The sequence below is a fragment of the Fopius arisanus genome, unplaced genomic scaffold, assembly GCF_000806365.1.
Source record: "Fopius arisanus strain USDA-PBARC FA_bdor unplaced genomic scaffold, ASM80636v1 scaffold00046, whole genome shotgun sequence".
In the NCBI taxonomy this organism is placed as follows: Eukaryota; Metazoa; Arthropoda; class Insecta; order Hymenoptera; family Braconidae; genus Fopius; species Fopius arisanus.
Window position 1 is genome coordinate 169,195 of NW_011887785.1, and position 11,375 is coordinate 180,569.

The following is an 11,375-nucleotide window of genomic DNA, read 5'->3' on the forward strand; positions in this document are numbered from 1 at the left end:
GTATCGTTTTAAAAAATTGCTAATTTTTCAATTTTACTGGATATCTCCTCGATTTTCAAATATTCAGTTTTTAAACGATATTTCCATTAATTAGCGATTAAAAAAAAAAAAATTGGAATTATTAAAAAAAAAAATGAATGAAGCTGGATTGCCTTTTGGACATCGCACTCATAATAATAATTTAGTTTCATTAGAAGTATATGTTCAATATATTGAATAATTTTTCCCATTTGAAATTCCATTTTTCATTTATTGAATAATTTTTTCCATTTTAAATTCCAAATTTCCATTTTTTTAAACATTTCAAATCTTTCAATTTCAGTGAATACCGATTCCGTAACGAAGAAAATAACATTCACAGTAAATTTATTATAAATTTCGTATTTTCTTGATAATCTTCTGGAGCAATATAATTGTCACTTGTCATTGAAATCCGCTGAGAATTCCCTGGGAATTCCTCCACTGGAGAATTTTCGAATATTGATGATTTCCTTTGCAGTGAAGACAGGAATCCTGAGTACCAACCGAGTGGAAGTCATCCGGGTGGAAGGCGCCGAAGCAGATCGAGTCAAAAGCCCATCACCTAGGCATAAATACCTAATCACCAATTAATCCTCATTAAAAATCGCACATCGACGAATCGCGAGAGATCGACACACGTAATAAATTATCAGCAGAATAATTACGGGATTAATCACCGGGGATTATAAAATTCGGTGGAAGTAATGGGTGGATAGATTATTTCGGGGGTGTGCACATCGATTTTCTGATATCACCCTTGTAGAGGGGGTAGACCTCTCGGTGCGACCCTCAGGAATACTTTTGGTGTAACCAGAATCAATATGATTCATACCCGCGGAGGTTCACCGTCGCTCTGACCTCGAGGATCATCACGATTCATGATCTATTTCGTCAATTGAATTTTTCAATCCCTGAAAATCCCTGATTCGGGTAGTTCGGTAAATCGGTTCAAGTGATCGTGCGATAATGTGGGTCAAGTGTTCATTACTCGTCACCATCGGCAACAAGTGATAAAGGATTATGTGAACGGAGGAAAATGATATACAAAAGGATCTACTGGGACTAGCCGATCCTTACGGCGTCATCCTGAGGAGTCACTCCTGTCCACGAATTTTTCAACCTCCGCACACGAAAATCTAAAAGTAAAAAGAAAAAAAAAATTAAAAGTAAAAGTAAAATCTAAATCTAAATTATGATTATTTTTTTCATTTTTTCATTCTGAAAATATAAAAGATTGGATTAGAGATAAATAGGGGAGAGATTAGTACAGAGTTTGACCTGGAAATTACGAGGGGAAACTTTAATTACCAGTTTATGAGCGAGAAATCGGAATTATCAGATTTGACCTCGTGAATTGGTTTTCAATTTTCAAATTACGATTTCAGACCTGGAAATTACGGGATTGTTTGTCCCGTAATTTTTTATTTCTTCCTCGTAATTATAATCTCGACATCGTAATTCCTGCCACTTTATTTTATTTACATTACCATTTTTTATTTTTCAATGTTCTCATAAATCATTCAGGTCAAACCTTGCAATTAACTTTTACAATCCGTAATCTATGATAATCTACAACTTCGTAATTTATTAATTCAGACCTCGCAATTACAAGAAAACCGGATTATTACCTGCAGGTCGTTAATCCCGTAATTTACGAGCATAAATTCCTAATTAATGACTCTCATCCCATAATTAATTAATTACGAAGATTGTAAATGGGGTGGACAGCTTACGATTGTAATTTTTGGTGTGCGATTTTCAGGGGTCAATCATGAGGCGATTGATTACTATTTTGTCGACGATTTCGGCGGTCTTCGGTTCATTACCTGTGTCCGAAGATAATATCCTGCACATCGGCGGGATTTTTCCGATCGGGGGTGAAGGGGGGTGGCAGGGAGGCCAGGTAATTAAGCTCTTGATTGGATTCCACTTGATCGATGACGGAATGTTCCGAAAAAAATCTGCAATTAGATATGAATTATAAAAATTTGCGATTTTCGTCTGATTTTTCGGATAATTTTTTTTTAGGCTTGCATGCCAGCAGCTAATCTCGCCTTGGAAGACGTTAATAAGGCGAAGGACCTGCTCCCGGGATTTGAATTAAAGCTGCACTCTAATGACAGCGAGGTGATTTATTAATTCGTAAAGATTTTTTAAATTAACGTTTATTTATTCATGGAGTAAGTGCGACTGCCAAGTGATGATTTTCCAGAAAAAAAGTGTATTTCGTAACTAGTGCGGAAAGTGAAACTTTCCCGCACTTGTTACGAAATATAGTTTTTACTCACAGCGTGCGGGAAAGTCGTTTTTTCACAAAACATGAAGAATACTTTTTTCTTGAAAATTTGATGAACTTCAAAAAACTTCCTCAGCACTTCCTCCTGATGTCGATAGTTTTCGAGATAAACCGATGATTACGAATAATTCGATGATTTCCTTGTTCTGTTAACACAAAATAATTTCTACATAATTCATCCATTATTTTTAAGTAATGAAAATCTATCTGGCATACTTGATGGGGTAGAAGGTGTATTCTCATCCGTCAGATGATTTCCAGCTGGAATGATTGAGTTATTGCGCCTCGAAACTTCCCAACCGCACGACTATACCTCGTTGAAAGCCCCGAAGACATGAATAATTCAATTACTGCAATTTGGCTTTTAGTGCGAACCCGGTCTAGGTGCATCTGTGATGTACAATCTGCTCTACAATGCACCCCAGAAGTTGATGCTGTTGGCAGGATGTAGTACTGTTTGTACAACTGTTGCAGAAGCTTCTAAAATGTGGAATTTGGTGGTTGTACGTTAATTACTCAATTAATTAATTTTAATTTCGACTGTCAGTAGAAAATGTTAATTAAACGACAGATAAATTAATTCTAAAAGGAATTAAAATTGTAATCGTGAATTCACTGTATTTTTTAGATTTCTCCAATTGTTTTTTCTTGATGATTATGTTATTAAAGTTGTCGTTAATTAAGGATTTAATTATTTCAGCTGTGCTATGGGGCGTCTTCTCCTGCATTATCCGATAGAAATCGTTTTCCCACACTTTTTCGAACTCATCCATCAGCGACTGTTCATAATCCAACTAGAATAAAATTAATGCAGAAATTCGGATGGTCTAGAGTTGCTATTTTACAACAGGCGGAGGAAGTGTTCATATCGGTAATTTAATATTTAAGAAATTGAAAAATTCATGGGATGAGCATCTCCCAGGGGCAGCACGACCTCTCGATATTTTTCGAATATTAAATTATCATTCAGTTCTCCAAAAAAAAATTAATAGAATTCTTCTGCAATATTCAATTTACGATATCATATTCAATATTTCATTTATTTATAATCCCAAAAATATCGGAAGCTCCATTTTGCATTATTTCGAAGATATAATATATAATAACAAATCCACTGTCTGCGGATTATTTATATTATTTCTTTAAATTGTTATTGTAGTCATTTAAATTATTGAATTCGATAAAAATTTTATGAATAATATTCACAGACTGTAGAAGACTTGGAGGCGCGTTGCAAAGAGGCTGGCATTGAGATTGTGACGCGTCAGAGTTTTCTGTCAGATCCAGCGGATGCTGTGAGAAATCTCCGTCGTCAAGATGCCAGGATAATCATCGGCCTCTTCTACGTGGTAGCGGCACGTCGAGTTCTCTGTGAAGTTTATCATCAAAACCTCTACGGGAAAAGCTACGTGTGGTTTTTCATAGGATGGTACCAAAATTTATTAATTTTTCCCTAATTTTTTCATTCCAATTGTCACCATTTTTTTTTTTACTTCAATTTGTTATTATAATTTGTAAAAATTGCATTTAATGCAAATTTACATGCATATAAATTTATAAATAATATATAATAAACTAAAGATTATGATGACAATTAAAGAATGGAGTGATTAATGAATTAATTATGATTAGAAAGTAATTGAAAAATGTGATATGATAATTAATGAATATTTTCAGGTATGAGGACAATTGGTTTGAGATAAATCTTGATAAGGAGGGAATTACCTGCTCGAAGGAGCAGATGAGGATGGCTGCCGAGGGACATCTCACCACTGAGGCTTTAATGTGGAATCAGAATAATGACACGACAATCAGTGGAATGACATCCGAGGACTTCCGACAGAGGCTCAATCAGCTCCTGAAGGAGGACGGCTACGACATCGATGGAAATCGCTATCCTGAGGGCTACCAGGAAGCTCCACTGGCCTATGATGCTGTCTGGTCTGTTGCACTAGGTGAATTATCAATGATTTTAACTGTTGACTTTTGAAAATTAATTATTCAATTTTATTTTCATGGTACGTTACTTTCTGAAATGCAAGAGATTTTTCTATAGATACTGATTATTTATCAATAATTTCGGTGATAGATAAGAATAAAATATTGATAATTAAAAAAGTAATTGAATGAACCCCCACGTCTTCTAATTAATCCATTAATTATCAATATTATTAATTTCAGCTTTTAATAAAACAATGGAAAAACTTGCGAAATCCGGAAAAAGTCTGAAGAATTTCACGTACACCGAGAAGGAGATAGCGGATGAAATTTATTCAGCAATAAATTCCACTCAGTTCCTGGGGGTTTCGGTGAGTAAAGTGTCACGTCATAGCTTCCCCTGGGATTATCCGATAACGAAAAAAATCGTGGACTCCCTCCCTCCACGTAATAAATGGGGAATTATTCCAGGGGTACGTGGCGTTCAGCTCTCAGGGCGACAGGATAGCATTAACCCAGATAGAACAAGTGATCGATGGCAAGTACGTGAAATTGGGTTACTACGATACCCAGATGGATAATTTAACCTGGAAGAACATGGAGCGCTGGATCGGTGGTAAAATTCCCCAGGACCGGACGATCGTCAGACGAGTCCTCAGAACGGTCTCATTACCCCTCTTCATCTGCATGTGCGCCATTTCAGCTCTAGGAATAACAATCGCCATTTTATTAATAATTTTTAATATATGGAATCGCCACAGAAGGTGAATCAACATTTTTTATTCAACTCTAATTAATAATAATTATTTTTTTCTATTAAATACCTGAACAAATGATTCTTTCCTTTCAGAATACTCAACTTGACGTTTTTAATTACCTTTATCAATTCGTTAATTATGTAATTAATTCGATTATTAAGGACTGGTTGATTTGTTTTTTTTTTATTCACAGGGTAATCCTCTCGTCTCATCCTGTTTGCAATACGATAATGCTGGCGGGTGTTATCGGGTGTTTCGTATCAGTATTTTTACTGGGAATTGATGGACGATTCGTCGAGCCCTGGGAATACGCTGGTATTTGTCAAGGAAGGGCTTGGGTCCTCTCCATAGGGTTCACCCTCGCCTTCGGGGCAATGTTCAGTAAAGTATGGAGAGTACATAGACTGACGACTAAAACTAAAGCTGATCAAGCTAAAGTAATTATTGGATTCATTTAGACCGGAGATAATTCACCTGAAAGTCCATTTTTCCATTACATTCGCTTAAACAATTTCATTTTTTCATTTAATTTATCTTCACATAAATATTCCCGGAAATTGAAATTCAATGAAATACTGAAGATTCCATAGATAAATTAATTGATTAATTATATTTATTATAATTATATTATTAATATATAATTAATTAATTAATTAAATTGTACATAATCATTTAGTTATGTACTATTTTATTATTTATCTGTTTATCGCAATGAATTGATAATAATAGATCAGTGATTAATTGCGATGAATATTGATATGATATTTTAAATATTTTTCAGTTGTTCATGGCGAAACAGAAAGTATCATCAGTACAAAAAAATATTCAACCCTGGAAATTATATACTATGGTGAGTGCGTTGTTGGCGGTGGATATTGTTATTTTAGGGGCATGGCAGGGGTTGGATCCTCTCCAGAGAAAAATCGAGGTGTTCCAGCTGGAGATGCCACCCTACGGTGAGGACGACGCCAGGATCCGTCCGGAGTTGGAGCACTGCGAGAGCGAACACAATGGTGTCTGGCTTGGTATTAATTTTTCCTTTAAACTAATTTAAAAAATACAATTACAGAGTAAAATCTATTTATGATTCAATGAATAAATAAATTGTAGGTTTAATCTATGGGTACAAAGGCGTGGTGTTGGTGTTCGGATTGTTTCTTGCCTATGAAACTAGAAGTATCAAAGTGAAACAGATCAACGATTCGCGTTATGTGGGGATGTCAATCTACAATGTTGTAGTCTTGTGTCTGATAACAGCTCCAGTGACGATGGTCATTGCCAGCCAGCAGGATGCGAGCTTCACTTTTGTAGCTCTCGCCATAATATTCTGCTGCTTCCTCAGCATGGCTCTCATATTTGTGCCTAAAGTCATCGAAGTCATCAGGCACCCCAAGGATAAAGCTGAGTCCAAGTACAATCCAGACGTCGGAATGTCTAAAGAGGATGAGGAGAGGTACCAGAAGCTCGTCGTCGAGAACGATGAATTGCAGAAGCTCATTGCTCAGGTAGTCCTCGGTTTTTGCCATTCGATATTTCAGAATCGAGGAAAAAAATTAGAGCGAGCTTCAATCTGAAGTAATCAATCATCCTGATTACTTTATTAATACGGGATAATTAATTCTCTCGGAATTTTTAATCGTTTGGTATATTTTTTTAATTGGAGAGAAAAAAAAATTATTGTGTATGGAATTTATTTTGAGGAATGGATTTTTTTTTTATTTACAGAAAGAAGAAAAGATTAAAGTATTAAAGCAGCGTCTAGCCGAACGAGATGCTGCACGAGGAGGCGCAGGTCATGTACCTAAGGATTCACTGATTGTTGCCGATTTTGTAACAGGCGAGGGAACATCGGATAGTGCAATTGGTGGGGGTATATCCGTTTATACGAGATCTTCACGTGCATCTGTATCCGATTTTGAGTTTTCCGAGTCATATCTGTGAATTCCTGTCATTCTATTTTTTACCTAACATTTATACCTACGAGTCAGCCTACAATCCTGAAATCAATTTTCATTTTCAAATTGATTACACGAACTGCACAAAATTTATTAGTAATAATTTACAATCCTCTTTAACCGACAGTACAAAATGGAGCGGTTGAAATCGAAAAAAATTATTTACGGATTCACAGAAATTTTTGGTGCATCAATTAATTAAATTAATTATCTATTTTTTTTTTGTGTCAATGCTATTTGTTGGCGTATTCGACTGCGATTATCAAAATAGTTTTCAAGAAATGTGGAATCAAACTAAATCGGCCTAATCTTCGGAAATTATTTTAAATAGAAATTCTTAGTGACTGCACACCCGTGGGAAGGAATTAAATCGAAAATCTTGCACTTTCTACAGAAAATTCTATTGGAACTCTAAAAAATTTCAAAATAGAAATGAGAAATAGAAAATGTTTTTTCATGTGCGGTAAATATTTTTTACTCATGACTTCATCTTCAATTAATTCTTCTATCGATTCTCCCCTTAAAATTGGGTCCAAAGACAATTATTGAAACATTGAGAATTGAATTCCGGGGAAAACTAATTAATCACTAATAATAGAAATGGAAAAATGCTATTGGAAAATCTCGATGCACTCTAGAAATTTGTGGAAATTTCTTCAGTCAGTGCGATGGAGTTTTCAATAAAATTTATTCCTGCGGGCACAATTGCATGTCATCCCATGCATGAAAAAAAATGAAAGAAAAACCTAGTGCTTTCTCCAGACTTCTATTAAATTTCTACAGTACGTCTACAGGAATTATTTTTTAATTCAACCAAAATCTTAAAAAAGACTAGATTTTCGTTTCGCTATAGAATTTTGGGAAATAAAATTTTTTATACATCTTTTTTTATTTATTCCTCGATTCCAATATTTACTCCCCCGCACAAAAATCTCCCAGACAAAATCCCCTAAAAATAAAGACAGAAATAAATGAATAAAAATTTTTTTCGGAGGATTTTATCAAGGATATTTTTCCCGGATTAATCACTCCGGAGACCCAATAATTTTTCCGACAAATTCCAATGTTTATCAATTATTCTAGACCTCCATTGGACCCGTCAGAGAAGCATGTGTATTTACCTCCGAATAGGATTAATGAAGTGCAATTAAATCTCGTTAGACAATCAAATATATAATTGATGTTTCGCTTATGTAAACCTCATGAAGTGCGCTCCCAAATTTAAATAAAAAATATAATAAATGAAAATGTCAATGTCCTAGACGAAAACAGAAATCGATAGAATTATTTTTACGACATATATACAAGAGTCACGTGCTAACGAGATTTAACCACTGATAAAGGCTCGAGTACCATTCATAAGTAATTTGGGAGTCTTGATGAGGTGCTTATCGTGAGATTTCGATGTTCATAACCTGTACCAACGGATTATTAATAATAAATTGTCCACGCAATCGTGGAGACACCGATTAATCGATTATTTATGAATGGATTCGTCAATTAATCCACTGACTGTTTAATTTTAATCTATGAGATTTACCTCTTGTTTCTGATTCTAGAGACCGACCAGAATGGCTGAATGGATATCGTCCGTCTTTATGAAAATTATTGAATTGTTTATTCGTGGATATCTCTGGTGATGCGAGACTTTTTTCCATAAATTTTCGGATTTATCGTCTCGATGTGTTCACGAAGTAGATTCTGGACAGGACACGTTAGACTATTGAATCCTGTGGGAATTCCTATTCCTGATGGTGATTGGAGTTAGATAATTACATGTTGAAAGTCTGTTTGAAGATGTTACACTGAGAAAAAAATTTAGTAAATGAAAGAAATCATTGAGTATCGAATTGAATGAATTTTTAAACGAATGATTGAAATTTTCACATTCAATCGTAATTAATTCTATTAAACAATTAATTTTTCTTTTTTCAATTTTATTTAAGGATGTAATTAAGATTGTATTTATTTATTTTTACAACGTATTTGTAAAAATTGTCAATTGTCGGAAGTTTGTCGAAAGATTCATCTTATAATTTTTGGCGGGAAATTAATGGGGTTAGAATATTTTACTGAAAATGTTTTACTGAATTTTTATCTCAGTTTCGTTAGAACGGAATGTCGGGGGTTTTGGGGCGTTGAATTGTTGAGGTATGAATTGTTCTCTATATTGATAACAGAATTATAAATATATGATCTAGAGAGAAGTGTCGTTGATGTTTTTGAATTTCAGGGAGTTGTTCCCATTTTTTACTATTATCGATTCTTTTACAGCTGCTGTATTCCACTAAACATTGAGGATTTATCTGACAATTGGAAATCAATATAAAAGTTATAACAAAATTGTTGAGAGAATATGTGGTAATTTAATATCAATTAAATGAAATTCTGATGAATTTCTTGGAAATTTATGAAAATTTCCCCAGAAAAAATCAATTTTCAAGAATTAATCCCCAAATTTCCATACAATTATTACAATTATCCAAAAATCAGGGTTAACATCAATTATTAATAACAAATTCTGAAATTCCAATAGAATTGGAATTTGTATAAAAATTTTTCTAAACACGAAAAAAATTCTCTTCAATTTCAAATAAAAAAAAAAAAGAAAATCTAATTTTCCTTTTTTGTTTAAATTCAAATTTAAAGAAGAGAAATTGCATTTTAATAAATAAAAAAAGGAGTAGCCCTCACTCTAGGGCCATCGCCTGGAAAATTTCGAGAGCGAGTGGACAGTTGAGGTCGACGAGTTTTTTATACCCTTGAGTCTGCACGACAGCCTTGACCCGGCCCTTGATGAACCTGATGATGACATCCTTGACCCCTTGGAGGAGGTACTCATGAGCCAGAAGAAGCCTCTCAGCGACATTATCGGTGGTCAGGTCCTTGAGGAGATTTAATCCAATCATCTGGACAAGTCTTTTCAATCCGAATTTCTGTCCGGCGTGAAGCAGCTTCTCTGTCCTGTCCTCCGGGTTCCTCACTCGATCCGTGTGTAAAAAATGGAGGACCTCCTCGAAGACATCTTCCTCGACGTCCTCGATCACCACGTCTCCCTCATTGCCTCCGAGGATCGCAGCGAAAACAGGACTCCTAGCTGCCAGAAGAGCCCTGACTCCCCAGAATTTTCTCCCTCCAACGGTAATCGCGATGTCGGACACCTGGGGATTATCCAGGAGCTTCTCCAGGTCCCCCTCGAAGCCGCGGTTCACCAAACACCTGCGGATCTCACGATTTTTTCGTGAATTCATAGGAAAACCCTTCGATTTCGATTTTATTTCGATCGAGTCGGTTCAGAGAGTCCGCGAGTTCTCTGGAATATCTCGGAATTGGGGGTAGATAGAAAAATTTTTGTTATTACCTTTTTTGCAGCTCTCGTCGTGCTTTACAAAAAAGATTCCGCAAGAAATTTTGATATCTCCAGTGGGTTCGGAGGAATTTCTAGAAAACTCGAATATCCTAACAATTTTTTTTATTTAATCAAGATTTCTTCATACGTGTCTTTCCTCCGGGTGGTCCTGACGTCAGTGGTGATGCTGACAAGGAAGGACAGAGTGAGGACATCCTCAGGAAAAAAATTCTTCATCTTCGGTAAGGGGAGGGTCAAGCCGACCTGGGGGGTGATAGCTCTTCTCCTAGTCACGTGTTTCTCCCCATCGGGTCCCAGGATCGACACCTCGATGTCACTGTGGATAGGATCATCCTCGAAGTGGACGTGCACGTCTAGATCCAGGAACTCGATCTCATCGGGTCCACCAATAAATTTATTCCCCAGGGGAAACAGCTCCAGACAACCATCCAAGGAACACCCAGGAACACTGAATTTCGATCTCAAACTTTTTCGCTTGTCCATCATCTCCGAGAACTCCCGAATCATCCATTTGAAATTATGTTTCATCACTTTCGCTCTCGTCTCGTAAATCGCGTCGCAATTCGCCATTAAAAACAATTATTAAATTTATAATATTTAATGATAATTAATTCATTAACTGAAATTTCTTTGACGAATTAAATAACAATTATTTGGTTTTTTTACTGAATAATTGCGGGGTGGATATTAGTAATCATTTTAGATTACTGATTGATTAGTTAATTAGTTAGTGGATTTAATTATTCTGGTCATTCTAGTCTTCGAATTATTAGAGTTCAATTTATTTAAATTTTCTATTTCAATTATCTGATTCCTTTTCACTTTGTTCTGTCTCCAAATTACTTGTGTTATCTCCTGTTTAGGTATCGAGACCTGCTATCGATTATCGGATTATAGAAATGATAGATAATGGAATTACAAAAGAAATTTATACAGAAAATAAATTTGTGTCTGATACTCTGAATCGTATTTCTCCAAAAGAGTAATTTTCAGAAATTTTTATTAGATTTCAATTATGATAATCACCATGAGGGGGT

At 35.3% G+C, this 11,375-nt stretch overlaps 2 protein-coding genes and 1 long non-coding RNA gene across 5 annotated transcripts; 1 reads left to right on the plus strand and 2 right to left on the minus strand.

Moving 5' to 3' along the window:
- Positions 1–515: 515 nt before the first annotated feature.
- LOC105267319 (uncharacterized) lies at positions 516–2,691 on the minus strand. The gene is made up of 5 exons (XR_892250.1): positions 2,534–2,691; positions 2,310–2,463; positions 1,848–1,982; positions 699–1,157; positions 516–583 (listed from the first exon to the last, which is right to left on the minus strand). It is a non-coding gene; the product is annotated as an uncharacterized lncRNA (long non-coding RNA).
- Positions 1,082–8,614, plus strand: GABA-B-R1 (gamma-aminobutyric acid type B receptor subunit 1). Of its 3 annotated transcripts, none has more exons than XM_011306099.1 (14): positions 1,082–1,163; positions 1,784–1,924; positions 2,050–2,148; positions 2,686–2,820; positions 3,018–3,188; positions 3,526–3,746; positions 3,995–4,272; positions 4,499–4,626; positions 4,727–5,019; positions 5,207–5,450; positions 5,795–6,038; positions 6,124–6,518; positions 6,739–6,877; positions 8,528–8,614. In XM_011306099.1, the coding sequence occupies exons 2-14, from the start codon at positions 1,793–1,795 to the stop codon at positions 8,545–8,547; spliced, it is 2,499 nt and encodes an 832-aa protein (XP_011304401.1). In that variant the 5' UTR covers positions 1,082–1,163; positions 1,784–1,792; the 3' UTR covers positions 8,548–8,614. The 3 variants fall into 3 exon arrangements, with proteins under 3 accessions (XP_011304401.1, XP_011304400.1, XP_011304398.1); XM_011306098.1 differs by having other exon boundaries at positions 6,739–6,883; positions 8,528–8,604; XM_011306096.1 differs by lacking the exon at positions 8,528–8,614 and having other exon boundaries at positions 6,739–7,405.
- Positions 8,615–9,596: 982 nt separating this feature from the next.
- LOC105267320 (speckle-type POZ protein A-like) lies at positions 9,597–11,339 on the minus strand. The gene is made up of 2 exons (XM_011306100.1): positions 10,466–11,339; positions 9,597–10,187 (listed from the first exon to the last, which is right to left on the minus strand). The coding sequence occupies exons 1-2, from the start codon at positions 10,906–10,908 to the stop codon at positions 9,659–9,661; spliced, it is 972 nt and encodes a 323-aa protein (XP_011304402.1). The 5' UTR covers positions 10,909–11,339; the 3' UTR covers positions 9,597–9,658.
- Between the last annotated feature and the right edge of the window lie 36 nt (positions 11,340–11,375).